The sequence below is a fragment of the Helianthus annuus genome, chromosome 12, assembly GCF_002127325.2.
Source record: "Helianthus annuus cultivar XRQ/B chromosome 12, HanXRQr2.0-SUNRISE, whole genome shotgun sequence".
NCBI classification, from domain to species: Eukaryota; Viridiplantae; Streptophyta; class Magnoliopsida; order Asterales; family Asteraceae; genus Helianthus; species Helianthus annuus.
The window spans coordinates 1,238,311-1,250,604 of record NC_035444.2 but is presented as its reverse complement, the minus strand read 5'-3'; the positions used below and the strand labels follow the sequence as shown (position 1 = coordinate 1,250,604).

The 12,294-nt window shown below is 36.0% G+C and overlaps 2 protein-coding genes across 3 annotated transcripts; one reads left to right on the top strand and one right to left on the bottom strand.

The window, feature by feature from the left end:
• The first annotated feature begins 2,950 nt into the window (after positions 1-2,950).
• On the top strand, positions 2,951-4,445 carry LOC110893724 (heat stress transcription factor A-6b). 2 transcript variants are annotated; one of them, XM_035980706.1, is made up of 3 exons: positions 2,951-3,332; positions 3,518-4,266; positions 4,334-4,445. In XM_035980706.1, the coding sequence occupies exons 1-2, from the start codon at positions 3,054-3,056 to the stop codon at positions 4,259-4,261; spliced, it is 1,023 nt and encodes a 340-aa protein (XP_035836599.1). In that variant the 5' UTR covers positions 2,951-3,053; the 3' UTR covers positions 4,262-4,266; positions 4,334-4,445. The 2 variants fall into 2 exon arrangements, with proteins under 2 accessions (XP_035836599.1, XP_021996529.1); XM_022140837.2 differs by having other exon boundaries at positions 3,518-4,445.
• An 87-nt stretch (positions 4,446-4,532) lies between these two features.
• On the bottom strand, positions 4,533-8,637 carry LOC110893723 (BTB/POZ domain and ankyrin repeat-containing protein NPR1). The gene is made up of 4 exons (XM_022140836.2): positions 7,749-8,637; positions 6,260-7,007; positions 5,734-5,934; positions 4,533-4,949 (listed from the first exon to the last, which is right to left on the bottom strand). The coding sequence occupies exons 1-4, from the start codon at positions 8,289-8,291 to the stop codon at positions 4,690-4,692; spliced, it is 1,752 nt and encodes a 583-aa protein (XP_021996528.1). The 5' UTR covers positions 8,292-8,637; the 3' UTR covers positions 4,533-4,689.
• Positions 8,638-12,294: the final 3,657 nt, after the last annotated feature.

Genomic DNA, 12,294 nt, shown 5'->3' with positions numbered 1-12,294 from the left:
TCCGATGAGACTCTACGCACAAACACATATCTCACTCCTCCCTCTCCGATGAGACTCTCCGGGGACGAACCGGACTCCAACGACTCCAACCGACTCTTCTTCCCCTCCCAAATCTTTGCTACTCTCGTTCTCCTCTCTCTGATCGATGAAGATTTTGGCGTCACACCGATGGCTGCACAGTGGCTCCGGTCACACACACCCACCTGCAAACCCCCACCCCTCACTTAAAACCCTACCTACAAACACACCAGTCGCACAACACCCTCATCCTCCCTCTCGATCTCTCTCGCCTCCGGCCGTTTATCTGTCAGAGATGATGATGATGATGATTATTACTGAAGATGATCGTGCTTGCCATTGATTGGAGATGATGATTGATACTGATGAAGGAGAACCGGCGGCAGTAGCGGTGACGGTGGTTCTGGGTTCGAGATGCGGGTCAGCGGTTCGGAACCGGTGTGTTTCAGGTGAAGCTCTGGTTCACGATCATAGCAGTAGCAGCAGATGAAGAAACAGAGTGATGGTGGTCCTCTTCGAATTCGAGTTTTGGCTTCGGGTTATGATGCAAGGAACAGTGACTCATACATAGCACCGGCCGTAGGAGTCGGCGTCAGCGATAAGAACAACGGCGGCAGCAGCTCGGTCAGCAGGTGTGTACATGTGTTTGATTGATTGTTTTGACAAAACCGGACATGTGATGTTTCAGGCGATATTGTTGATGGTAGGATTATGGCAGTTCAGGTGACTGTGGTGGTGATGGTGGAGGGTGGAGGAGGGTGATGGTGGGTGGAGGTTGAAGATGAAGTGTGGTGGTGGGGTTTTTCTCTAAAAATGAAGAAGATGCCCGGATAGTCCCTGTGGTTTGGCCTTTTAAAGGAAAGGGTATTTTTGTCAATTCACACCCACTTAACAGAGAAAACAAACTGAAGTTAGACCCAGGGACTATCCGGGAACAAAAAATGAAAAGTTGGGGACTATTCATGTAATTTTAGAAAGTTGGGGACTATAGGTGAAAAAATGCGAAACCACAGGGACTATCCGGGCATTTTTCTCTTTAAGTTAAAAAAACTTTTGAGAAAATGATTTATTGACTTATGACTTTTTGAAAATGAGTTTTTAAAAAAAGTGTTTGGATTAGCTTATGGGGTGGGAAAAGTCAATAAGTCAATAAGTTGTTTTTTAAAAAGTGTTTGGGTTAGCTTATTGATCTAAAATGACTAAAAGCTAATAAATCAATAAATTAGTTCAAAAAGTCACAACATTCTAACTTTTCAAAAATGACTTTTTCATGACTTTTTTCTCCTTCTCAAAAAGTCATTTTGAAAATGACTTTTGCATTTGCCAAACACTAAAACTTCTTATTGGCTTTTTGATTAAGTCAATAATTCAATAAGTTGGTTGGAAAAACTTAGCCAAACATGCCCTAAAACTAATGGGTTACACTTTTGGTGTTTATAAGCTTAATAGGTTTTCTGTCTAAATACATGTTTAATTTCGTGTGTTAACGTGTTAAAAGACCTATTAATGACACGTTTATATTTTTATGAAAAAAAAGTTGTAGGGCTCCTAATTTTAAGTAAAAAATACATGTTCGTGTCTTAACATGTTGTGTCTGTGTCTTAATAGGTCGTATGATACGCTGGTAATTTTTTTCGTGTCTTAAAAAGTCGTATCGTGTAACGTGTTTATTGTCAGGTTCGTGTTTGAAAAATCTGACACGATAAGATTTTGTGTCGTGTTTACCTGTTTCAGATTCGATTCTTATCGTATTCGTGTTTCAAGAGGTCGGATTAATACGATATGCCAGCCTTATGTGCGAGTCAATTTTTAACAGATTGTAAATGGAAATGTAGACGCAATTGTAAAAACAGCGTTAACGGTGGAAAACCGGTTGATATTGGTTCTGCTCATTATGGTATCGATACGGTAACAACACTCGATATGGATAACGAACGCAATGGTAAAAAGTCATCATAACTCCGAAAAGGATCTCAAGATGTGTTTTACATATATTAAAAATCCTAAAAAATGAAGTTTTAGATACATACCGGAATTTATTTAAGTCGTTACGTTCGAAATTTGAAACTCTCTAGGCATTTTATGATACATACTTCTAGCCATAGATAGAAACATGAAGTTTTAGAGAATGATCATTTCTTTAAACATAATATTTATGTAGAACTTTCTAGAAAACTTTAGATAGAATAACATACATTGTCATGATATCTTAAGAAAGATGAGAAAAATCACAAAACATTAACAACTTACTTTGAAAAACTTTTTTTCTAAAAGTTTAGTTTTTACTTGTGAATCACCTATTATTTTAATGAATTGTAAAGAACATATAAATGAAATATAAAGAGAAATCACTTATCGGATGCATAGGGTTCAAAATTAAAGTGTTATGTGTTATGGTGTAGGGCGTGAGGCCAACTCAAATGGCGCCCCTAACACACGAGCGACTATCATCGGGAGGGCGCGAGGCCTCATCCTTTGTGACCAAGGCCACAAGCGTGAAGGCTCACCCCATTGTTGAAGCCAAGCCAATAAAGTCTCGCTACCTCACCCATTTATTTTTTCAAATTCGTTTGCTCCGTTATGTAATTTAACGGTTATTTGATTATTCTCGAATAACTTGTGCTTGTCAATAAAAAATAATTGGTTTTTATACGTGTTTGAATCGACATTTCGAATGATAAGTAATTGTTAAAAAATAATAATATGAATTGTTGACGATAACTAATAAAATTTATTAAAATATTAAAAAGATAAGTTCACTCACCCATCACATTTCACATGACTATAACATGAGTATGAAATGTAAAACCACTTTTGGCCACATGACAACACTTTTTTTCACCTTTTGCATGATCATAACAAATAGATTAAGTAGGCCCAAGCAAGACATGCATGTCTCAAAATTGAACTATATAAATGGCCACACATGCATGACCCTTTCAAGGCCTCTTGTCTCTCTAACTCACAACTTATACCAACAATCACACTTTTAACAATTTTTTTGATCTTCCAACTTGAATAGCAAAGAAGAGCCCATGGCGGGTTTGAATCAAGATCGTGGTGGCGTAGATTCATCGAAAGAGATTATGAAGATTCACGAAGAACCCAAATTAGGAGGGCTTAGAGACGATGTACCTCAGTTTCTAAAGAAAACATTTGAAATGGTGGATGACCCAACAACAAATTTAATCATATCATGGAGTGAAACTAAAACAAGTTTCATTATTCGGGATCCTAAAAAGTTCACTCAGCTTTTGCCACAAAGATTCAAGCACGATAATTTCTCTAGCTTCGTTCGTCAACTCAACGCTTATGTAAGTCATCTTTATCTTGTTTATATGGCCTTTATAGTAGTTAAAGTAAAAGTAATATGTTGTTTAAGGGTTTAACTTCAATGATCACCATATAATAGTTTATTTGATGTGTATTTTGATTGATTTTAACTTCTAAGTCATGATTTACTCTTTGTTGGGTGGTATACTTATAATTTTAATTATAGAGGTTCAAGAAAATCAATCCGGATCAATGGGAATTCGCAAATGAGTTCTTCCTGAAGGAAAACAAGGACTTGTTGAGAAAGATCAAGAGGAGAACAAGAAACCAGGCACAAAACATGCAAGAACATAAGGAAACCGAACAACAAGAAGCTTGTGTTCATCAAACTAGCCCCTCAATCGAATTAGAACTCGATGTTTTGAAAAAAGATAACGTTGCACTTAAGCAGGAGATCTTGGACATGAAACTACAACAAGAGATGTTCAAAAAACAGTTGGAGATTATTCAAGAACGTATGCTACGAATGGAAGTCAAGCAACAAAAGTTGTTGGCATTCATGTCGAAAACATACACGCTTCCGGTTTTTGCTAAACTTTTGCAGCGGCTTAAGCAAAAACCAAAAACGGGTAGTGTTGAAATGTGCAAAAAACGAAAATCTGAGCAAATGCAAAGCTCGATAAACGCTGACGAACTCAAACGTTCTCAACAAGTGTTGAATTTGTTGGAACTTGACGCGGGGACTGTGTTTTCGTCAAATGAATCTGTAAACTTGCTTGAAGATCAAAGGAACATTCTAGATTACAGTTCAGAAAGCGTTATCTTGCTAGAGAAATTGCTGGAGAATGAACCGATGATACACGATGGTGAACAATCGCGAAAAGATCAAACAAAAACTTATCTCCAAGAATGGAAAGAACTGATTCCAAGGTTCAAGGAGCTTATGATCCATTCATATGATCACTGCTAGTTTCTAACTTTCTATAAAATTTAGGGTCTTAATAAACTAATAAACTTATGGTTACTTTATTTTTCTTTGTTTTTAATTACTTAGTTGCATGGAAGTTATTTATGTATTGTTACAATGAAAAAAGAACCTTGTATTAGGGCACTTTTAGGGTTTATTTTAATTTATGGTTGTTTTTGTATGGTTATTTCAATTTGCATATGTAGAAAGTTAATCAATACAATCTATAAAAACTCATTTATTAATTTAAAAAAATAAAAATGGCCCAAAAAAACAAATAAAAAGCACAAGTTTTCACATATTCTCATGTCCTATGTTACAACAGAAGTAACAAAAAAAAAAAAAAAAAAAAAAAAAAAAAAAAAAACAAGAATAGAACTATAACTTGTGACTACAATATACAATATTGCATGTGTATCATAAATAGGTTACTATTTTTGGAAAGTAAATGGAACAGTTTGTGGATTCACAACACCGGATGTTGACGACGACGACGAAGAGAGGGCGTATGATTTTTCGAATTCTTCTTTGTCTTCATTGAAAGCTTTGTTTAGGGTTTCTTGAGCTTGCAAGTACTTTTGCTTCTTTGATTCTCGCTCTTCCGGAGTGTTTTTCTCATCATGCCTTTCTGAGTCGATTATCTTGTTTAGTACTTCTGAACATCGAGGGAAAAACCGTTTCCCGAGTTCCACTGTTCATGTTACAACACAAAGGTCAGTTTGACTTTTTCAGTGACGGATCAAAGATTTTTTTTTATAAAAGTATGTCTAAGTAACCATACGCATTAAAATAACAATACTTAATGTTTGGGCTGGATTAGGCCCAATGGGCTAAACCTAACAAATCCTAGGCCCAAACATTAAGCCCAATTTAACCTACATCATCCTATCACCCTCAATACAGCTTATTGTTGTATCAAAACACAATGAGTGACCTTAATCAGCAAACTCCAAAATACCACCTAAGATGCATAGTACCCAACGGGCCAACATAACAAATTTTCCAACATAAAGGTGGTAAATGGGCGGGTCAGACAAGCTGGGTAACAGTTCAAAACTGGTCAGGTTGACCTGTCAACACTTAGGCAAGGGGGTGTGGCTTAACGCCACCCCGCCAACAAGGCAAACATAGCGCCCCTCGGGCGCCATCGTCCACACCGAGCAAATGAAATGGGGGCATCATCCTTCTTCCGCCATGCTGCTAACGAGCAAAAAAGGGGGTGCAGGTGGGGCCCACCTCTTTTCAACCAATAAATTTTTTTTTTTTTATTTTGTTTAATAGAGGGGCTTTATACCACACCCTCCAAGTTAAAGGAAGGGGCTTTAAACCCCCCCCCCCCATATGACGTGGCGCCTAGTTGGATCTGACGTGGCGTGATAAAGCCGCTAGGGGCTTTATACCACACCCTCCAACCTTATTATTTAGCAAGAAAAAGCACGTACGAGGTACGAAGGTTAAAAAAGAAGCAGATTTACCTGTTTTAGAGAGTGCTTTTAACCTAGCCAGATGCTCCTCTTTGATCAAGAAAGGTGCATCGTTTAAATCAACGGTTCTTTGTGCATTAGCCAAATTCTGGGAGTATACACTTTCTAATGTGAATTCAGACGTCCCTTCAACTTGAGCGATCTCCATTGCAACCTTAGCTTCCATCGGAAATAAAAGACTAGCCAGCGCAACTGAAATATATATAATATATGTATCATTACTCAAAATTTTGTCGTTAACAGAGTTGTCTAAAAAGTTCAATATAACCTCATGGTCTGATGTGTCAAAAGATTCCTTTTTATGCCGAAAGAGTTAAACTGACTAAATCTCAGGGGCCAAAATAGTAATTTACTCTTATCGAATTATTATGATAATTATAATCACATTTGACACTAATTAAAAATGACACTTAAAATTCTGGATAAACAAGTATCTAACGCTTACTATGACGAGAAAAACAAATTTTGACTTTTGAAAGTCAAACTTCTGTTTGATCTCTGAATGTGAATTCATTACCTCTATTTTCAAGATACAACAACTTTCCACGCAAATCATCTCCGGCCATTGCAAGAGAAGCCGAAGCTTCACCTAACAATGGATTTCTTCTTTCGGCTTGTTCCAATATCTCAATACACAAACGACCTTTCGTTGACTCTTTATCATCCTCGTTTGACTTGTAATAGTCAACCGCTCTGGTCAACCTCTTCGAAATCTGTAGCGCTTTTCTCCCATCAGGGGTGAGATCCGAGGGTCGGGCCCCTTTCGTAAGAAGCGAAACGATGATACTCGGCTCTTTTCTCATAGCGGCAACATGAAGTACGGTAAAACCCCTCGAGTTTTTATGATTTACGTCAGCAAGTGCTAAATCGAGTAATTCGGTTGTCGTTTTAGCATCTGCGTACGCAACAGCGTAATGAAGAGCGCAAGAACCGTCTAATGAAGTATGACCTTCTCGTAATAACATTGTGACTAATTCAACGTCATCAGAATCGAGGGCCCGGTGGACCCGTTTTATGTGTTTGTTGGGAAAACTATCGCTCCCAGGCTTGTCCAAACCGAGGTCGAATCGGGAATCGATAATTTGTTTGACTATTTGCTCTGGCAAAGCTTTATCGAGTGTTACAAAGTCAACGTCGGATTTGACTAAAATGTCAATGCATTTAGAATAAAGTTCCTCGCATGATTTCCCACATGTGTTTGCGATTGATAGAACCACTAGAATGTCGTCTACTGATGCCTTATCAAGAACGTCTAGCAAGCGCCTCTACAGAACGTCAAAAAGAAATTAAAACAATAAACATTTAATGAAAAAAAAAACGAGTAGATGCAATTTGCAATTTGCAATGCTACTAAATGATTACAACTACAGGCAACATAACCACATCCAAACACTATATCCTACACCTAGGGCTGGCAACAGGTCACCATATAAGACACGATTAGACCTGTTTACCGAAAAGTTCACTACATGATTTTTTACTTTTTTAAAATAAATAAAATTAGGAGGCTAGTGTCCATCATTTCTTCTTCTTGGTACCATGGGCGCAGCTTCCTTGGGGCGGGAGGGGGCGCCCCCCCCCCCCCCGAACTTTTCGACGCGTAGTGTTATGAACAGTACCTTCGTATAGAAATTTTTAGGTATATACGTTCCCCCCCCCCCCCCCGGAATTGAGAAAAATTGACCCCCCAAGCTTCGCCAGTAGTTGGTACATAAAGTATACAACTGTGTTATGGACATGAGATATAAAGTAATTAAACGAGGGGTATTCATGTTTAATACTTGTGCTATTCGCGTCATCAGAGACTACACCGAGTCGTATCATAGCGGATCATCCTATTCTCATTATTCCACATTAGAGTAAAACTACTTACATAACACTTAAGTTTTCTATTAATACCTTAACTAATCCAAAGTTAGATTATTACAAGTTTACAACTATAAACACATCCAAACACCACCTCTTACACAATAATTCATGTTCAACAATAAATCTTGAACATTTACCTGCCAAAGGGCAACCATTTCTGCAATCTGAAAAACATGAAAAGCATACACAACCTCCACCATAAAATCAACCGCGGGCCGACACGCTTCATGTAAACACTCATCATCAACACAAACACAAACATCTTTAGGCAAACCCTTAATCTTCCCACTATATAAATAATTCAACACAAACATAACCGAATCGAACCCGATTTCACACTCACTAGCCAATTCCTTCATCTCCAACTTCACATTACAATTCTTCTCGCAAAACTTATTCTTAAAAAAGAGGCTCCTTTTCGATAATATACACCGGTGAACCGGGATCTCCCGGCCACCCGAAACAACAATTTTAGCATCTGCAAATGAGCTATCCGGTTCTAACAAGATTGATTCTAGGGTTTCAGATAGTTTACTGAGTGCAGAAACATCTGATGGAAGAAGAGGGGGTTCAATGCCACTACTTTCGCTTATAATATCGGTTGAATCAGAGAACCCGGTTCGAATATAAGTCATCGGAGTCACCCCTGTAACCAATTGGTGAAAACAACTGGAACCCATGAAAGAAATTGATCAAGAACGGTGGGTGTTAAAATTGGGGATGACCCAGAATGGATTTGAGTGTTAAGAAGCTGTAAAGAGCATGAATCTTGAATAAAGTTGAGATCTTTTTGGGGAATATGGAGGTGAAGGGTGATGGGTCAACTGGGGTTTGTTTGATTGTTGTATACATGTGGAGGAAGAAAGGGAAAAGGACAGGTTGAAATTCAAGATGCAAGTGTGTATTATATATATATGTATGTATATAATATATGTGATGAAGTCAGAGAGTGAGATGTGGAGGTGATGACGATTGAGGAAGCTAAATGGGGAAAAAAACAGGGGAATTTTGGATATGAATTATGAAAGGAAGAAGTTGGGTGACAAATTATGTTGTAATGATTTGTTCCTTGGTGTGGGTGGGGGGTGGGTCATGGTTGAAGAGGGTCCCTCTTGTTAGTGTGTTAGATTGCTCTTAGAATAAAGGGTATGGGGGGCTGGCTTAGGCCCGGCCTAGCACGGCGCTGGTCCCCCACGCTGCCCCCTCAGCCCGGCTCGTTCCAACCGGCTCCCACACGACGATATACATATAGGGGCTTATCCCTCACCCCCTTGGTCCATCCCCTTTAGGCCCATCCTCACTTGCAGTGACGTGGCGGCCCATCCTCCATCACCATACCCTCCAGTCTTATTAAGTTTTTACACATAATATATGAGTAATTATGGATAATAACTAAAACATCTTAACCAAGTCTTAAGAGTGCTAAGAGGTTTTTATGTCTGTCTCGCTCCGGTTTCGCTAGATCGGTTCACTAGAACAATCGGTTAAAATGCTAGCTTTCTAGCTTAAAAATAGGTTTTTTTTTTCAAGTTTTTGTTATTCATATAAAGAACCGGTTAGGACTTGTTCTTGTCCTTGATTGGTACGGTTGTCCATTAGAAGCCAAACTTTAAGCCAATACCAATATATGATGAAAGTTTTCACTTTCACGAAGTAGTAATAGTTGATCTACGTTAGTAATGACTCAAAGTTTACAAATTGTTTAGCTAAAAACGAAGTTGTAAAGAATGAATGATTTTTATGGGAAAAAAAATTGTAAAGAATAGATGATAAAGATTGAGTTATACCTGGTGCATGGAAACTCACCAATTAGGATTTTTAAGTAATACAAACTAGTAAAATATCATGTGTGTTGCGGTGGTATGTCACATCATAAATTAAAATCTAGTAAAACCATTTCCATGTAGACAAAACACATGAGATGATATTGTCGCAAATCACAAAAAAAGTTACACAAATTAAACTCGAGGAAAACCTGACATACCCAAATCTATTACAATTAATAAATAAATCTAATGAAAAGAATCAAACAAAAATATAATTATCTTAAAACTAAAAAAGTATAGAATAAATAACAAACAAATTGTTTAACATGTTTAATAAAAACAAAGTAAAAAAAAAAGTATTTGAGTATAAAATTCAAAATTATTTATATTTTCTATTTGGTTTATAAAAATAAAAAAATGTCTAGATTTACATTTACAACCAAAACAAAAAGCAAATAACCAAACCGTAACAAGGTGTAATTTAATATATATATATATGGGGTTCGATAATCAACCCAAACAAAACACCCTAAAGCTCAAGGAAAAAAAATGGCTAATAATCTTTTTCTAACCACTAAATATAGTTAATGTAAGAATATGATTTTATCAACACGGAGGTTAAATCTTATCATATTCAATGTAAGTCATGTCATGCTTGATATTGTAAGACTTATCTATGGAATATGAGAAGGTAAAAAGTTTAGTCAAGTTCAACACTTTCCTATAAGGATCCTTTGTATTTGATCCTAATCCTATATTATATAACTAGTTTTTTCCATAGGTCGTGCATTGCGACGACGACGACATCTTAATTGTTTATATCTTGCAGCACGTTATGTGTTGTGTTAACCATATGAAAACACGTGTTTTGATGTATCCGATCTAAAACGTTACGCTTACAAAAGAAACAGAATCAAACCCGAGTTGGTTCGTTTAGTGAGCATTCCACATAACCACTACACCACCCTTGCATTTGCATCAAGATTTAACGGCATCAAAACATACAATAACTTGGATTTATATCGTCAAATGAAAACATATTATATTTGACCCGACTCATTTCCAAACACGGTTTATGTCAACACATAGACCAACCGAAAACGTATAAAAAAAAAATAAACATGAATACATATTATATTTAAGCAGACTCCTTTCCAAAAAAACTTACGTCAAATCATAAATTTATATCGTTTACGTTGAAACGTGAATTTATACCACGTACATTAAAATGTCAAAACACATACCAACTCTAGAGGTTGTTTTGTATCTGTTTTGTTTTGTTTTTTGTCAAGGGTTGTTTATGCCAAGTTGAAAACATTAAGGGTTGTTTTGGTTTTTGTTTTGTTACTTTGCTATGGGTTGTTTATGTCAAATTCAAAACTCAATGGACTGTTTTGTATTTTGGTTGGTGACATCCCACCAACCTTTTATTTTAAAGATATATAAATAATAAACATAAATTCTTTAAAAAGATAAAATAAATTATACACCCAATAAACATTTCAAAAATAGAATATTATACTAAGATATACATTCATTTTTACAGATTCCACTTCTTATGTTTTGAAGATCATAATCGTTGTATAAAGCATGCTAGTCAGTTTTATAATTATGTATAAGGGTATTCAAAATATAATTATATATAATGCATAATATAGAAATAATTATATTTTCATTAACAATAGACTCGTTAATCACTAAGACTTGCTATTCAAAAAGGGGTAGCGGCGCAGTTTGTTACCCGTTTACCAACTATCTCGATGTAAATTCATAATACATTAATAAAAATAATATAGTCAGTCTTTTTCTTTATACATACAATTAAATAATTTTAAAATAAACAGTACATATAACAACGACAGTCACCATTATACCAAGTAAATCCCACAAATATCAAAGTTATTGTTAGGGTCAGGGACGATGGGATGTAGTTGAACCGTACATCTATCCATTTAGATAGAGAGACTATTTCTAAAGAGACTTCCAACTCAAAAAAAAAAAATAATAATAAAATATAGAAATGGAGAACTACCGAATAACGAAAGAAGTTGTGAGAAAGTAACATAGTACAATAGAAATAGAAACACAATAATTACAAGCAAATTTCATTTTAAGCGTAATAAAATGTAATCCTAACACAAAACTAAAATACATATGTTACAAGTTACAACCCTATCAAATCATATCTAATCCGCTCATAGTTCAAGCTTAAATAGTTATTAACGAGACCGCTCAAGTTTTAAAAAAAAGAACTTAACACCACTGTTTTGTACACCTAATTATCGTGTAGGCTAGGTTTTTATACTTTAAAATGCCATTCTATTCTAATAAATAAGAAATAGTAACTTATGAAAAATAAATCGAATTTTATTTTGTTTAAAAAAGATATATATTTATGATTTCTTTTAAAAATATATCACGTGTTGTCTTTAGGGGTGTGCATGGTTCGGTTCGGTTCGGTTTTTGGACAGAATCAAAACGAAACTGAAATATCGGTTTTTGATATTTTAAAACCGTTCGGTTTCGTTTTTTTTTCCAGTTTTTTCGGTTTTTATGTCGGTTCGGTCTTTCGATTATTTCGTTTTTTTGGAACAAAATTATGTAAGATTCAAAAAATAAAAAAGTATAATTTAAAATATAAGAATCGTTCTTATATGTTTACATTTAATGTCACACCCCAACCGATGGCGGAATCATCGGGGCGCGACACTGAGCGAAACAGATTGTCCAGAAATCTCCATAACAACTATAATTACCAAATATTTAAAGCAACATGTCCCATACCATGTCATATAAGATATTACAATTATTACAGAAAAGATCTAGGCAAATTGTTCTGTTCCGACAACTCAGATTTTTATTACAGACAATTGTTTATTGTTTCTAGACCTTCCCTAGCCTCGATTTCATCACCAAG

What these genes read in the sequence shown, in the direction of transcription:
- LOC110893724 (XM_035980706.1), top strand. Translation starts at nt 3,054, where the DNA reads ATGGCGGGTTTGAATCAAGATCGTGGTGGCGTAGATTCATCGAAAGAG. An exon ending in TTCGTCAACTCAACGCTTAT is followed by an intron (nt 3,333 to 3,517) that starts GTAAGTCATCTT and finishes TTTTAATTATAG; the next exon opens with AGGTTCAAGAAAATCAATCC.
- LOC110893723 (XM_022140836.2), bottom strand. Translation starts at nt 8,291, where the DNA reads ATGGGTTCCAGTTGTTTTCACCAATTGGTTACAGGGGTGACTCCGATG. An exon ending in AAATGGTTGCCCTTTGGCAG is followed by an intron (nt 7,008 to 7,748) that starts GTAAATGTTCAA and finishes GACGTTCTGTAG; the next exon opens with AGGCGCTTGCTAGACGTTCT. An exon ending in GTTGTATCTTGAAAATAGAG is followed by an intron (nt 5,935 to 6,259) that starts GTAATGAATTCA and finishes TATATATTTCAG; the next exon opens with TTGCGCTGGCTAGTCTTTTA.